This window comes from Podarcis pityusensis (assembly GCF_964106645.2).
Source record: "Podarcis pityusensis genome assembly, chromosome: 9".
Classification (NCBI taxonomy): domain Eukaryota; kingdom Metazoa; phylum Chordata; class Lepidosauria; order Squamata; family Lacertidae; genus Podarcis; species Podarcis pityusensis.
The window spans coordinates 34811578-34825275 of NC_138034.1; the positions used below are offsets into that span (position 1 = coordinate 34811578).

General features: G+C 37.5%; 1 protein-coding gene across 4 annotated transcripts in view; it reads left to right on the forward strand.

The window, feature by feature from the left end:
* FSTL5 (follistatin like 5) overlaps positions 1-13698 on the forward strand; it is a 323917-nt gene that overhangs the window by 184716 nt on the left and 125503 nt on the right. For all 4 annotated transcript variants that reach the window (XM_081021706.1, XM_081021708.1, XM_081021707.1 and 1 more), the window contains one exon: positions 1245-1365. In XM_081021706.1, coding sequence (XP_080877832.1) covers positions 1245-1365 — 121 coding nt within the window. The remainder of the gene's footprint in view (positions 1-1244; positions 1366-13698) is intronic.

A 13698-nucleotide genomic window follows, 5' to 3' on the forward strand; every position in this document is an offset into this window, starting at 1 on the left:
CACTTTAATTCAGTTGTTTCCTTAGTTTACATAGTCATTTAAAGGTACCTATCACAAGGGCTGTAAGAGTAGTAGACACATGCTTTGCATTCAGAAGGCCTTGAGTTCAATTTTCAGCAATTCCTGGTAGCATTGGGAAAGACCCCTGTCTTACATCCCAGAAAGTCACTTCCACTTGGTAGCAACAATATTTAGCTAGATGGAACCAACAGTCAGATTCTGATGATCCTAGAGACAAAAAAGAATTAGAGCTGGGTATCATCATTATGTCGATAAACAACTTCCATACAGTCTTAATCCTGCATTTTTGTGTAAAGTTTAATAAGCACGGGAATTAAGGCAGAACCCTGTAGAATTTCCTACAGGATATTTCCCATGTGACAGGGCAGCAGTTAACCTGGTACCTTTTCGTAAGATGGGGTCAGAAACAACCTAATTCAGTGTTCTAATTCTCAACCCATACATGTGGTCCAGAAGGACAGCATAGTTTATAGCAAAAACCGCTGAGAAGTTGAGGACAACCAAGAGGGTCGTAATTCACCTACCTCTTTTCCAATATAGGTTGTCTTTCTGAGCAACAAAGGTAGTTTTAGTAACTGTGTAAGTTATGTGGCCTATAATGGTGATGATAAAGTTGCCTGATTTTTCCTGATCCCTCGCTCTCACAGTAGACCACACACCACATCTCAGGCATTTCCAGAGGGTCTACCAAACAAGAAGTGGGGGAAAGGGTGACATACTGGAGAAGAAGTGGTAGGAAATTGCCCTTGGATAACTATCACCGCATTCAAAAAATATTAGGTGCCACACTCTGACGTTTGCATTAGAATGCTACTGGCAGAAAGGAAGAGCTTGCTATTCTTCTTCCATGCATGATGAGGATATATTAGACTCTCTTAGTTCTCGGGGAGCAGTATCTATAATAAAGGTGAGACTGATTATCCTGACAAAAAAATGCCTTTCAACAATCCAAAATGCATAGTTTGTATTTCATTGTTGGCTCTTATTGTATGTCCATAGAATTCCAAATCTAAATGTGCATAGTCAATGAAAATGTATTAATTTTTTTATGAATGGCACTATATAATTACAAAGCAACTTGAAATTTCTGACTTTACACAGTTCTAGTTCATTGCCCTACAGCATCCTTAAAATGATCTATTAAATGATATTAGGAATACTTAATTATTCCATTCAACTCTTAGAGCTCCAGTGTAATTTCATGGTTATAATTTTCTTGTCAGGTAATAAAACAGGATGAGCTTGGCAAGGATCTGTCTGACTGCTCTCTTTTCGATCTCTTGAAATATGATGATTATAACGGTGACAAGCACCTAGGCCTGGAAGAATTCTATAGAGCATTTCGTGAGTACAATTTCTAGTTTTATTCCCAGATTTACCCCTGTGTTCTGCTCTATATGAATGTATGATTTCAAAAAACCTTGGTGTAATATTTGAAACAGATCTTACAGTTTTGCAACTTTTCTTGAACTGAGGCCCACTACAATAGAAGCCCACCCTTGTTTAAGTATTTATTAAGATAATGGAATATTTGCCAACTATCTTCTATCTCACAAATGCTAGTATCAAGCCAATAACAAATAGCATGGATGGAGAAATTTTCTGCACCTACTGACTGCTCATGCAAAGGTGATTGGTGTGGAGGAGAAGGGTTCATGTCCCCCCCCCCCCAACCTGGCACCTTCCAGAAGTTTTGGGCTTGAACTTCCATCACACCTGACCATTGATGAAACTGCCTGGGACTGAGTGGGAAAACATTTGGAGAACATCTGTTTGCAGAAGGCTTATCTACTGGGTTGGCATTCAGATCTGTGCACATTTAAATCCCAATCTACAAAACCCACCCCAAAACAATATGTGAACTGAAACAGAGCCAACTTTCTAAATTCACATTTGTCCAAAATTTGCAATGCAGTTCTCCAGCCAAACTGTACTTACAAACATGCTTTTATTATTGGAACTTGTGCATAAAAATATTAGTTGAAATAACATACAGAAATGCAATATAGCAAAGGAAATTGCATGAAAAAATGTGTACGTTAGTCAAAACTGTATGCATAAATATATGAGGAGAAATTCACACAAAAATGCTGATGAATTTGCATGAAGATTTTTTTTTAAAAAAGCAAAGTCCTACAGAAACCTGGGGAACCAAAGTTAAGCATGGGAAAATAAGAAACAGAGAGAACCAAAACTGACATATCCTTCTGTCTATAGTTGGAAGACTGTAGTGGATCTTGCTCTCTTATCTTTTTTGCTCTCCCATCATTCCTAATCTTGGAGAATATCTATATGCCACAGACTCTTCCCCCCACCCTTCTGAATATGCTGCAGGACAACCTTCTGTTTTACTTCCTTTCTGCAAATGCATAAGATCCTAGTACTTAGTGTTAATTAATCTGTAAAAACTAGTTTTCTTTTCTTCAAATCAGTAGCACCAGAATATACCTCCTGTTTATCTATAAGAATGCATCAGGCTACTGGGTAACCTGCTTACAATTATCTTTATTTTAGTAAGCTTATGTAGTTTTGATTGTGCTTTCCCTTAGGGAGGCTTACTAGCACAGTGCTTGAGAATTTCTGCCATATGTTTATGGACCATGAAAAATAATAGCCTGAAAAATATTTGAATATAGGGGTCGGGGGTGAGTCTACAACTGAAAATACACATTTCAATACAACTGTTTGGGATTCAGGGTCTTTAGGAGTTCAGATTCCCTTTAAGTTTCCTTTCTGAAGTCAGTTAGGCAATTAAATTCTGTTTAAATATGTAGACAGGACAGGAGTGTGAAACTGGCATGATTAATTATCACTATTGTTTCATTAGCATTTCCTAGTAGGGAAGATTTTTTTTCTTCAGCAGTGTAGTTAATTAGAGCCTTGACTGTCATCTGAAGATGGTAAGTTCAGAATCAAACATGACTGAAAATTACTTTGTGAGTTTTATGATTTGGCATCTCTAAGCCAATAGGGATTTGGATTCTGCAGCTCAAAAATCAATTTTCTTTTAAATACTTTTTAATGGGACTGTGCTGAATTTTCTCCATTTTCAGTACAAAAACAATGCTTTCTAAAGTTTACCTATTTGACACTGGTACATTGTTCATAGCCCTGATCAGCTATGTGTTTAGCACATTTTGATAAATATATATGTCTCATAATGTGGTAAATTAATGTAATTGAGGGCAAACTAAGCTAATTCAGAATGAGCGAAATCTTATTCAGAAAACATTGTCCTTACTTTGAAGGAACTTCATAGGAGCTCAGTGACATCCTCACATAATTGTATCTTACGGACTGCTTAATGACATCTCTATCACTAGGAAGAACAGTATTTTTAGTACCCAACGTCCAGCTATTTGCAAAGAGGCTCAGAATAAAGTACTGCTCCCACTATCTGATTGACAGGTGTGAATACGTTTTGCTGCTTGACTATATTTCAGGGTGGCATGCCATCTCTCTGTACAGCTCCCCGGTGAAAAGAAAATGGTGGGGGAAATCATGTGAAGGATTTCTGAAAGGAGGCACATTTGCTTAAGGAGAAAATGTTAATGAAACTTCCCCAATTTTCTCACTATTACAAACATTTATGTTCGATTAGAAGTGTTTGAAATCTACTTGGTGCTCTCATGTATAAAATTTTTATCACCACAGTGCACAACTTGATTGGACAAGCTTTAAATGAAATGGAAGTGTACTGATGAAGCAGTGGATGTGTTTAGCAGGGAGTAGTTGTTAAACAGGTGAATTGGCCACATTAGCAGAAAGATGTGGGAAATCCTGGTGAGTACTTATAGGGGAAGAGTGTAGTCTGGAAATCTGACTACATGGCTGTGGGACTGGCTGGTATGGTTAGGGAGTACCCTTGGGGTCAATCAGTAACACCTACCTGGAGCTGTGGGGCCCTAGGAGGCGGTGGAGCAGGAAGGCTTCCCTACTCTCCTGAAAGGATGGGGTGCGAGGAGGGGCAACCTCTTACTCTTGTAAGGTTTGGTTCACCTAGTTTGGTTATTAGTTAGATCGCACATCTTGCGTGCCCTATGCAGATTGGTTTGGGGTTCATATGAATAAATTTGACCTACTTCACCCAATCTCTTTCAGTGGTCACAATAACAAAGCACGGCAGAACTAGAGCAAAAATGAAATGGCAGCTTTCAGGGATGATCTCTTGAGAGGTGAAATTACATGTGCTAGAAGCTTATTCTGTGGGTTTACCAAGATCAGTGGTACAGGGGATACTGCTGTAGCAGCAGGCCCAGAGCCAGTGCTGAGGAGACTCTGAGTTATTTTTAGAAGAAGAAAAAAGTAAGTTTCTACCCCTGTACCTATGTCATATAATGAAAGTTATGAAGCAAAATGTGCGGACACCACTGAAAGCAGTCATTTTGTGAGATATGATCCTGGCTGTGCCATGGCTTGTGTGCTTTCTCCAGGCCCTGATCCCAACTGCCACATACTCAGCAGAAGTTTCCAAAATGGACTTCTGTCTGTGTACAGCTGTATGTACAAAGAACGTTGAACACAATTTGGAATTCTGTATGAACAAGTCCCATCATCACTTTTGCTGAAATCATAGGGGTCAGGGAGAGAGGGCAGGAGGCATAGTCCCACTAACTTTCCATGCATATGTGCAACAGAAGATGAGAATAATTTCTTTCTTTCTTTCTTTCTTTCTTATTATAGTCTTTATGTGTTGTGTGTATTTTCCTCATATTGCAATATTACTCTGACTAGGAATGCTTCTTATAGCAACAGTAATTTTGTGTTTACTATTTGTATGATTTTTGTGTGTTGTTTTTAAAGTTGATATAAAAAGTAATTTCACCTCCCTATTAGCATACCTTTATGAAATAAACATCAAGGGAATGATCTCAGGTAGCCTTTCACAGCAGTGAACAAAAGTCCCATACTTGCAACAAATAAGTAAGCAGCAACAACTTATTCCTTTGATCACTTAAACAGATGGAAATGTGTAGTCCCTTCACTTTATGGAAGCGGCAGAGAACAGAAAGTCAATAAGAACAGAATTGATTGAATACCGTGAATACAAATAACAAGGCTTTATTATAAATAATGGAAGTAACATTCCACACACATCTTTGTAAAGTGGAGGAGAATCAACAACATGACTTGAACTGTGAGTTGTCCATCAGATATAACACAGAAGTGTTTTTGAGGCACCCTATGAAATACAATCATATTTATTCTGAACAAACAGCCAGTAGTCATTCGGTTCTTAAATGCTGCAGAATATTCAAGGAACAAGTCTTGTAATTCACTGTACACGAATACGCATAAAGTCATAGTATTTTTATTTCGTAAGCTGCTTTGGAAACAATATGATGAAAAGCAGGGTATACTTTTTAAAACAAACAAACATAATACATAATACATAATAATACATAAATAATGGAGCATCCTTATTCACTGGTATGAGTATCAGTGCTGGAAGCGCTGCCCTAATGCATGGTTTTATCTGTATTTAATCTCCATCACTGGCTAATTAACTTCATGCTGAGTATTTTTAGGTGGCATCGACAGAATGTGAGAGTGGACTCTGAGGCCACATATCAGAAATGCCTGTCTGGTTCAATGAGTAAATTAATAAAACAAACTAGACGGTTGTAGCCGTCAGCAAAGCATGGGGCGGTGTTACCAGGGTGCCACTGTGATTTCCAGGAGAGAGACAGGAGTGGGGCAAGATTAGGCAAGCTTTTATGGGTGTCATGAGCCCACAATCCAGACTGCCAGGTGGGTTGCAATAATAAAATATGCAATTATAAGACAAATAAATCAAGTTCAGCCATAAAACAAGTATGAAAACAATTAAAAACAGTTCCACAATGAAACAATTAAAAATACTTCTGACAGTGGTACCTTGGTTCTCAAATGCCTTGGTACTCAAACAACTTGGGAACACAAACACTGCAAACCCAGAAGTAAGTGTTCCAGTTTGTGAACTCTTTTTGGAAGCCAAACGTGCTCTGTTTTGAGTGTTACACTTCCGATTTGAGTGCCACACTTCCATTTTGAGTGTCACGGCGAAGCCTGTCTTTGCTATTTATTTTGCTTTATTTTGTGGCTTTTTTGTTTTGTTTTTGTGACTGTGTGAAACCCAGTTCAGCTACTGATTGATTGATTGATTGATTGGTTGTGTGACTGCAGTACATGGTTTATTGCTTTCATTTTATGGATCAATCGTCTCTTTAGATTGTAAAATTCATGTCAAATTGCTGTTTTAGGGGTTGTTTTTAAAAGTATGGAATGGATTAATCCATTTTGCATTACTTTCTATGGGAAAGAGTGCCTTGGTTTTGGAACACTTTGGTTTTGGAACAGACTTCTGGAACGGAAGTTTGAGAACCAAGGTACCACTGTATACAGGAACAATACAACTATTTAAAAACAATTCTGCCTATAAAAACAGTTAAATATGGTTCTAATACGGTTGCAGACTGAATGAACATGACAGGGTGGCCCGTCCCATTTTGCTACCTGAGGCAAAATGGGTATGTGTCACCTCCTACCCCATACTTGTTGTTGTCTGCTACCTACCCCCCACTTCTGCCACCACTGGAACACTCCCTCTCACTTAACTCAGTAAGGAAGGGTGTTTTGCAAGGCCTTGGAATTTATCTTTTCTGCCCCAATAGCAGGTAAAATGAGTGGTACCACCAGATGCTGGAACATCTCCCTCTTGCTAAAATTTGATGGGGGGGCATTCCGGCAGTGGTGGGATGAGTGGGGCACAGCCTCTTGCACTTCCACTGCCTGAGACAGCTGCTTCTCTCCACCTAATGGGTGAACCTTCTCTGGAACATGTGAGAGGAGAGCGGGGCTGTGCAGACATGCCCCATCCTCAGCATTGCACATGCTGGCTTGTGCCAGCTCTGATGGATGGGCATACAGCACAAATATTTGCAGGAAGGAAGCCTTGGACTATACAGCTGAAAACCTGAATGCTACATCTGTGCTGTGCAGAAGGACATAGAAGGTTGGCACAAGCCAGGGATCAAGTGGAAGATTCAGAACAGTCCTACCCACATGTTGATTCAGTCCATGAGCAGTCACTATGACTAAGTTTACCAATATTGAAAAAGAAAGAAAAATGCATGATATAATTAGACTTTTATTATATTAGATATAATGCTAATTCTTATGGTTAGCATGAACAGTTCATTTTTAATGAATGTGTAATTCAGAAATTATGGAAGAAGTACAGTGCTCCCCTCCATGTCATTGAGCCTTTGACTTCAATTAATACAACACTGTTAGATGTTGCTAGTGATCTGTACAGTTTCACATGTAATATATATATATATATATCCAGTAGCACCTTAGAGACCAACTAAGTTTGTTCTTGGTATGAGCTTTTGTGTGCATGCACACTTCTTCAGATTTATTTTTTACTGGAAAGTGTCTGTTGACTCTGGCAAGAAAAGGTACAGTTTCTTTTTTTTTTTTTTAATGATATTTATTAAAGTTTCAACAAAATACAAGAAATACAGAATACAGAAAAAAAAATAAAGTTTTTGAAATATAGCAAAAAAATAAAAAATAAAAAGAAACATATGAAATAAAACAGTTAAAAGAAAAACATTAATTTTCCATAACCTATCTTCCCTACACTTATTTCCCCGGACCTCCTCGTACCTCCCTTTTTTGTATTCCAATTCAGTTTGTTAGTTCAGCAAATCCTTACCATTAAGCTTTTACCCAATTGTAGACCTTTTTTCATATCTCTTAAAGCATTACAGCTAAAAACCTCTTAGTTTCTATCCAACATCCTTCTAACATTCATTAATTTTACAGTATTTCTGTAAATAGTCTTTAAATTTCTTCCAGTCTTCTTTCACCCACTCTTCTCCCTGGTCTCGGATTCTGCCAGTCATTTCCGCCAACTCCATGTAGTCAGTCGGTACAGTTTCACCTCTATATCTATGCAGTGTGTGTGGTCTAGTTTAAAAATAATGTTCAAGTTGCTTTTTTCCTCTTCTTTACTTTAATTGGATGATGGTCTTTGAGAAGGATTCAGCAAGATCCTATCTCTGTTATAGAATTGCTTAGTACAACTGCTTTGTCATAGACAGGAACAACTAAGCTATAGTATATTTTCACAGTTGTATTGGTTAAACCATAAGTATCAAAATAAGGGATCTTTGAAGACAGTCTTTTTAAAAAATAAAAAACCCGCCCTACCTAATAATAATGTTTTTGACATATTTGGAATGCATCAAAGGAAACGAATCAGTTAAATATTCTTAAAATAGCCTATATTTTGAACAATGAAATTGATTTCAGTGAATGTCCTTTATGTGAAAATATAATGTAAATGATACCGTGCACTGATGGCCATACATAAATGCCTTCCCTGGAGGAATTCTGGTTCGTTTTGTTCCGTAGTTGAAAGAATACTATTATGATGGGGGGGTGAAGTACAATTTTAGATGATTCCACCATAAAGTTCATTTCCAAAGGTAATAAGCACATTTAAGTATTACTATAGTATTCCTTTGTAACTCTTGACCTGTCTTTTTTATTCTGTCTTTCATGTTGAGCTCTTATAATGTACTTTCTATTGTGTATCATTTTTCCTTGTTCACTTTCCATCTACTTCAAAGACCTCAAAAGATACTATTGGTGACCAGGTGAAATAAAAATGTAATGTAGGCATTTAGAGAGATCTTCAGAGAAATAATGTCGATGAAATGGTATACCCATAATAGTGCTCAAGAGTTAGAAGCAGGTACCATTAAAAGAAAAGAAAAAACATCAAGTTTTAATAAACTTTTGTCATTATTTTCTCTTCTTCCATGGAAGTTAAAGTAGTATATATATGTTATGAGTCCTCTTCCATTTAAATGCTCAGACAAACATTCTAAGCTTCCGTCAAGTAGCTGCATTATGTGTGGGTTGTGGACCAGGTATGGGGTACCTTTCGCTCTCCAAACTACAACTCCCACTAATCGTGGCCATTGACCATGCTTGCTGGGGCTGATGGAAGTTGTAGTTCAGCAACATCTGGAGGCCCAAAGGTTTCCTACACCTTTTTTAAAACAACATTGTGGGATCACAGGAAAGTAAGTCATCGAAAAGTGTAGGAATGCCATTGACAGCTATTGAGAAATGTGTGCATTTTGTATACTCAAAAGAGTACAACTGGTATACAGTAGTAGATATGTACTATGTGAGCTGTGCAACAATTAATATTCCTTCACTTGGGCCATTCATTCATTAGAAGTCAGGTCATTTTCTGTCTGCTTCACTTGAAATAGGAGAGTATTCATTTGAAATAGGAGAGTATTAATACTGGAGGGTCTTCAGTACATGGATCTTGCAAGGATTACTGAGGTAAAGTATTTGAAGTCCTTTGAACACCTGAGGAGGACGATGTTCAAAACTCCCATAGTCTCACATAGTAGACATGCCCTAGCATTTGGAAGCACATCTTTTTTCTACAAAGAACCAATAACAAACTTTAGATAAAGAGGGAATTATTTGTCTTCCAGATCATCCAGAAGTTTCACTTAACCAGCATATAGCAATGCTAATTGCTAACAGCTATATTTGTGTTCATAACTTCAATATATACACACAAGATGCCTGACTAAAAAGCTCCGATTGTAACAACTGATTACTTCTGAGTCACTGATAGATTTTGGAAATTCTACACTCAAAATCTTTTTCTTTTTCTTTTTGCAATCCTACTTGTGGAAGTAGAATGCATCTTTCATTGACTATGTCTTGAGAACTGTTATGAAGATTACAAATGGAGCTTTGTAAATCAGATTCCTTCACTATGTGTTAATACTGAAACACTCGAGATACGAGCTTTTTAAAAAACAACAACAACAACAATAAACCTTAGGCCTTTTGCCAACCACATGCTGCTATATTTTAGATGGTTTTTGTGTATTTTGAAATGCACAGTATATTTGCTGTGACTGCTGTGACTGTGTGGTACAATGTGGAGACCTTTAAATGGAAATTATTCCATATATTTGTAGGTAAACTGAATGAATAAGAAAAAGAGTGAAAATACCATACATAAATAAACCTTCAGTATTTTAGATCACAGGTTTCAGGGAAACCAGTAAACCTAGTGATTAAAACATAGGCTCTTTTCAGGCATTTACCCCAATGTTGTTAAAATGATGTGATAAGGAGGTGAATTGGCAGCACACTTGCAACACTGTTCTAAAGGAAACTGAGATCACTTGCTTTATTTATTTGTTTATTTTATATCCCACCTTTTTTCCAGTGCAGGGCCCAAGGCAACTCACAACATGAATTAAAACAGATACAACTAAAAACACACCAATCACTATAAAAATGTTTGTGGATTTTTTTTGAAAAAAAGAAAGTAAAATAAAATGTAAAAGTTGACAAGTTAAAAGAACACTGAATTCTAATACTTAAAATGATTTAAAACCACAACAAAATAAAACGTGCAACATCCGCCCTCAGAAGACCCTGTTATAACAGCCAGGTAATAGTCAAAGTCCTATCTTTGCCTGCCAGTGAAAGGAAAGCATTGGGAAGGGGCTGTATAGACTCCAGTGGAAGGAAGTTCCACAATCTGGAAGGAGCCACTAAGAGGGTCCTCACAAAATGTGCAGGTGAAGGTGATGGATCGAGAAGAAGGCTGCCCCAGAAGATATCAAAGCCCAGGCAGGCACATCTAGGGAAATATAGTTCTTCAGATAGCCTGGACCCAAACCAAATAGTACTTTGTAGGTCATAACTAGCACTTTGAATTGTTCCCAGAAATTGACCATTTACAACTTCCCTGTACAGGGATGCCTTCAGATGTCTTCTAAAAGTCAGATAGTTGTTTATTTCCTTGACATCTGATGGGAGGGCGTTCCCCAGCATGTGTGCGACTACCAAGAAGGCCCTCTGTCTTGGTTCCCTTTAATCTCACTTCTTACAGTGAGTGAACAGCCAAAAGGCCCTCAGAGCTAGATCTCAGTGTCCTGGCTGAATGATGGGGGTGGAGATGCTCCTTCAGATATATAGGAATGTCAGCTGTGCTCTTGAATTTCCCGTTTCATTAGCCATTGATTCTAGTGACACCTAGTAGGCTCACTGCTTCCTTAAATGTTCCATGTGAGTTAAATGCAAGTGTTCTATAGTAATGTTTGATTTATATATATATATATTCTTTGTAAACATAAGCATTAGCTTGAGATCTATACAGTCGTAAAACAAGCTGGAAAAGGTGCCTATGGTAAACTTCTGACATTTAAATGAAATGATTTTGCCTGAGCTAGCCATGTGCAAACACAACAAACATATACTGACATTGATTTTTGCATAAATTCACTTTTCCAGTTGGATAAATGCATGAAAAAATATACAATACATTCAGTTGTAGATTGTTAGCCTTTAAAACCAATTATTGCTATTTATTATGTGAGCTGACATTTAAATGTGGTATAGATGCAGGTCTGTGGTCTCTGTAAAGCCTGTAAAATCAATTTTCAAATTGAAATTAATCAGGAGTCTTAACATTCTGTCAGAATACTGATGTGTGTTTGCATCTTCTTAAGCCTAAAAAACTCTCGCGGTCCCAATAACTGAAAGCAACCTTATACAAAGATGTGGCTTGCATCTTAAAATAAGTTAACTTAAGGGAGTTCGTGAAGTAATGTCTTTAAGCTGCTCACCTGTGATATTATAAGTTAATATCATTACTTCAAACTGTTGAGTGCAAATACAACATTGAATACACATGCTCTGACATGTACATTTGTCAGGAACCCAGGATTGGTTAACTCAGTGGCATATGTGAGCTTGCCTATGTAATATGTTAAATGGCTCTTAAGTAAAATTATAATCAAATTTGTGTGAGTGTGGTGTGATGACAGAATGTACAGTAATGGGCTTCATCAAATCCACCATGTCTGCAAGGGATGCTTTTTTCCAAAAGTATGCAGCGCCTCTTTTTTGTTGTTAAAAAATGTGGCACTTACTGTAACAACTTCATGGTGAGTACCTATTTTTATTTTTTTTAAAGCACTGCCTGCAAGGATCCACATAGGTCACTAGGGAGCTCCACCATTCCATTTGCTTACTTAGGTGTGGTTGGCTTTGGAAGAAAGCACTTCCTTTTGTGATTCGATGATTCTAGAAGACTGTGAAACATGTTCAAAGAGTGTTAAGTGCAAATTGCACGTCTCGCTGAAATTCATTATCTATTATAAATAACAAAAGTCTGTGACATATCTATAATTCTTTATGTGCATGCTTGAATATCATTGTTTTCAAAAAGCTTTGAACGCACGTAACTTACTCTGTGCATGTAGAGAATTACATCACTCTCATCTGTCTCAAAAAGGCTTTAAACACAGAAGCTTCATGTAAATTATGTAAATCATAAATTCTTATCATTGAGGTTGCCTGCTGTGTCCTAAATCTTTATTGACTGGGGAATTAAATCTCAGCTTCTAATATTGCTTAGCATAGGGAATATTCTTAGAGTTTTACATTCTGTCAGACCTTAATGGAAAATGATCTAACTTCTAAACTTAGCAAGTGCCAAAAAAGTTTCTAGTATAATAAAGCCAATGTTGTACAAATTGGATTAGAGACTTAAGGCAACCATGTTTATATATCAACCACCTGAACTTTGAGATACGAAGATCACAGTTTTTGCTTTGCACTAATATGATATAGCAGAAACGCAGGGTAGGACATCCCTACTAGAATGGGAAGGATGAGTGACATTTTAAGTGAACCTGATTAGTGGTGGTTGGAGAAGCCTCACTTTCAAAAACAGGGTTGTTGTTTTTTAGCTTTCCTAGAAATTGCTTGAGATCAATTCTTTGCTCCTTGAGTTTCCTTGAGAAAAACTAAAAAAAAAACAAAACCCTCAAACATATCTCTTCTTCTTCCAGTTTCCCCAAACTGCTTTCCAAGAATAGAAAAATGTGCCCCCTCCATGTTCTCAAAGGTAATGGGCATTAGGGAGAGCTCACTAGCAATAGGAGAGGGCAAGTATCTCCTTAATTGGAATTGAAAGTCCAGAGTATGTTGAGGAACATCATTTTCTGGTAGGGAGAATGAAAATGATCATTTCCTCTGCTGAAAGTGGGAAGCATAGCTTGAAAATGATTATTTGGCTAACTATTTTGGCTTCTACTTTTTCTGGCCTCACTCTCTGTTCTCCTCACACCCCAACTAATATTAACGGGAAGCTACAAATCCCATGTTTCCTGGCAGAAAATTATGTTTCTGAATCTGCCCAGGAGCAGCTGTTCCAGGCAGGACAAGGCGGGACAGGCCTATTCTGCCTTTAATACCCCACTGCCACCAACAGTTACCCCTTCCCTCTTACTGAAGGTACAGGTGTTATTTATATAGTGTTACATGGAGAGTGGCAGTAGATGTTCTGTTCTCTAGCTCTGCATGGTTGTGACTCCCCACAAGTCCAAACTGTTGCAAATGTATTAATGTGGCATTTCTTATTTTTCCTTAATTTGCCCGGTTGAAATCATTAGTAAGTAAATAACAAACCGATGGGTAAACATGACAGGGTATTTGTGAAGGGTCTCCTCTGAATAAATAATACTTTAAATCAAAATGTCTCTAGCATTCTGAGATAAGGGTGATATCCAACATTAGTCTTAAGAGTAGAGTAGGCTCATTGAAATCAGTGGACTAATAGTGAATAAC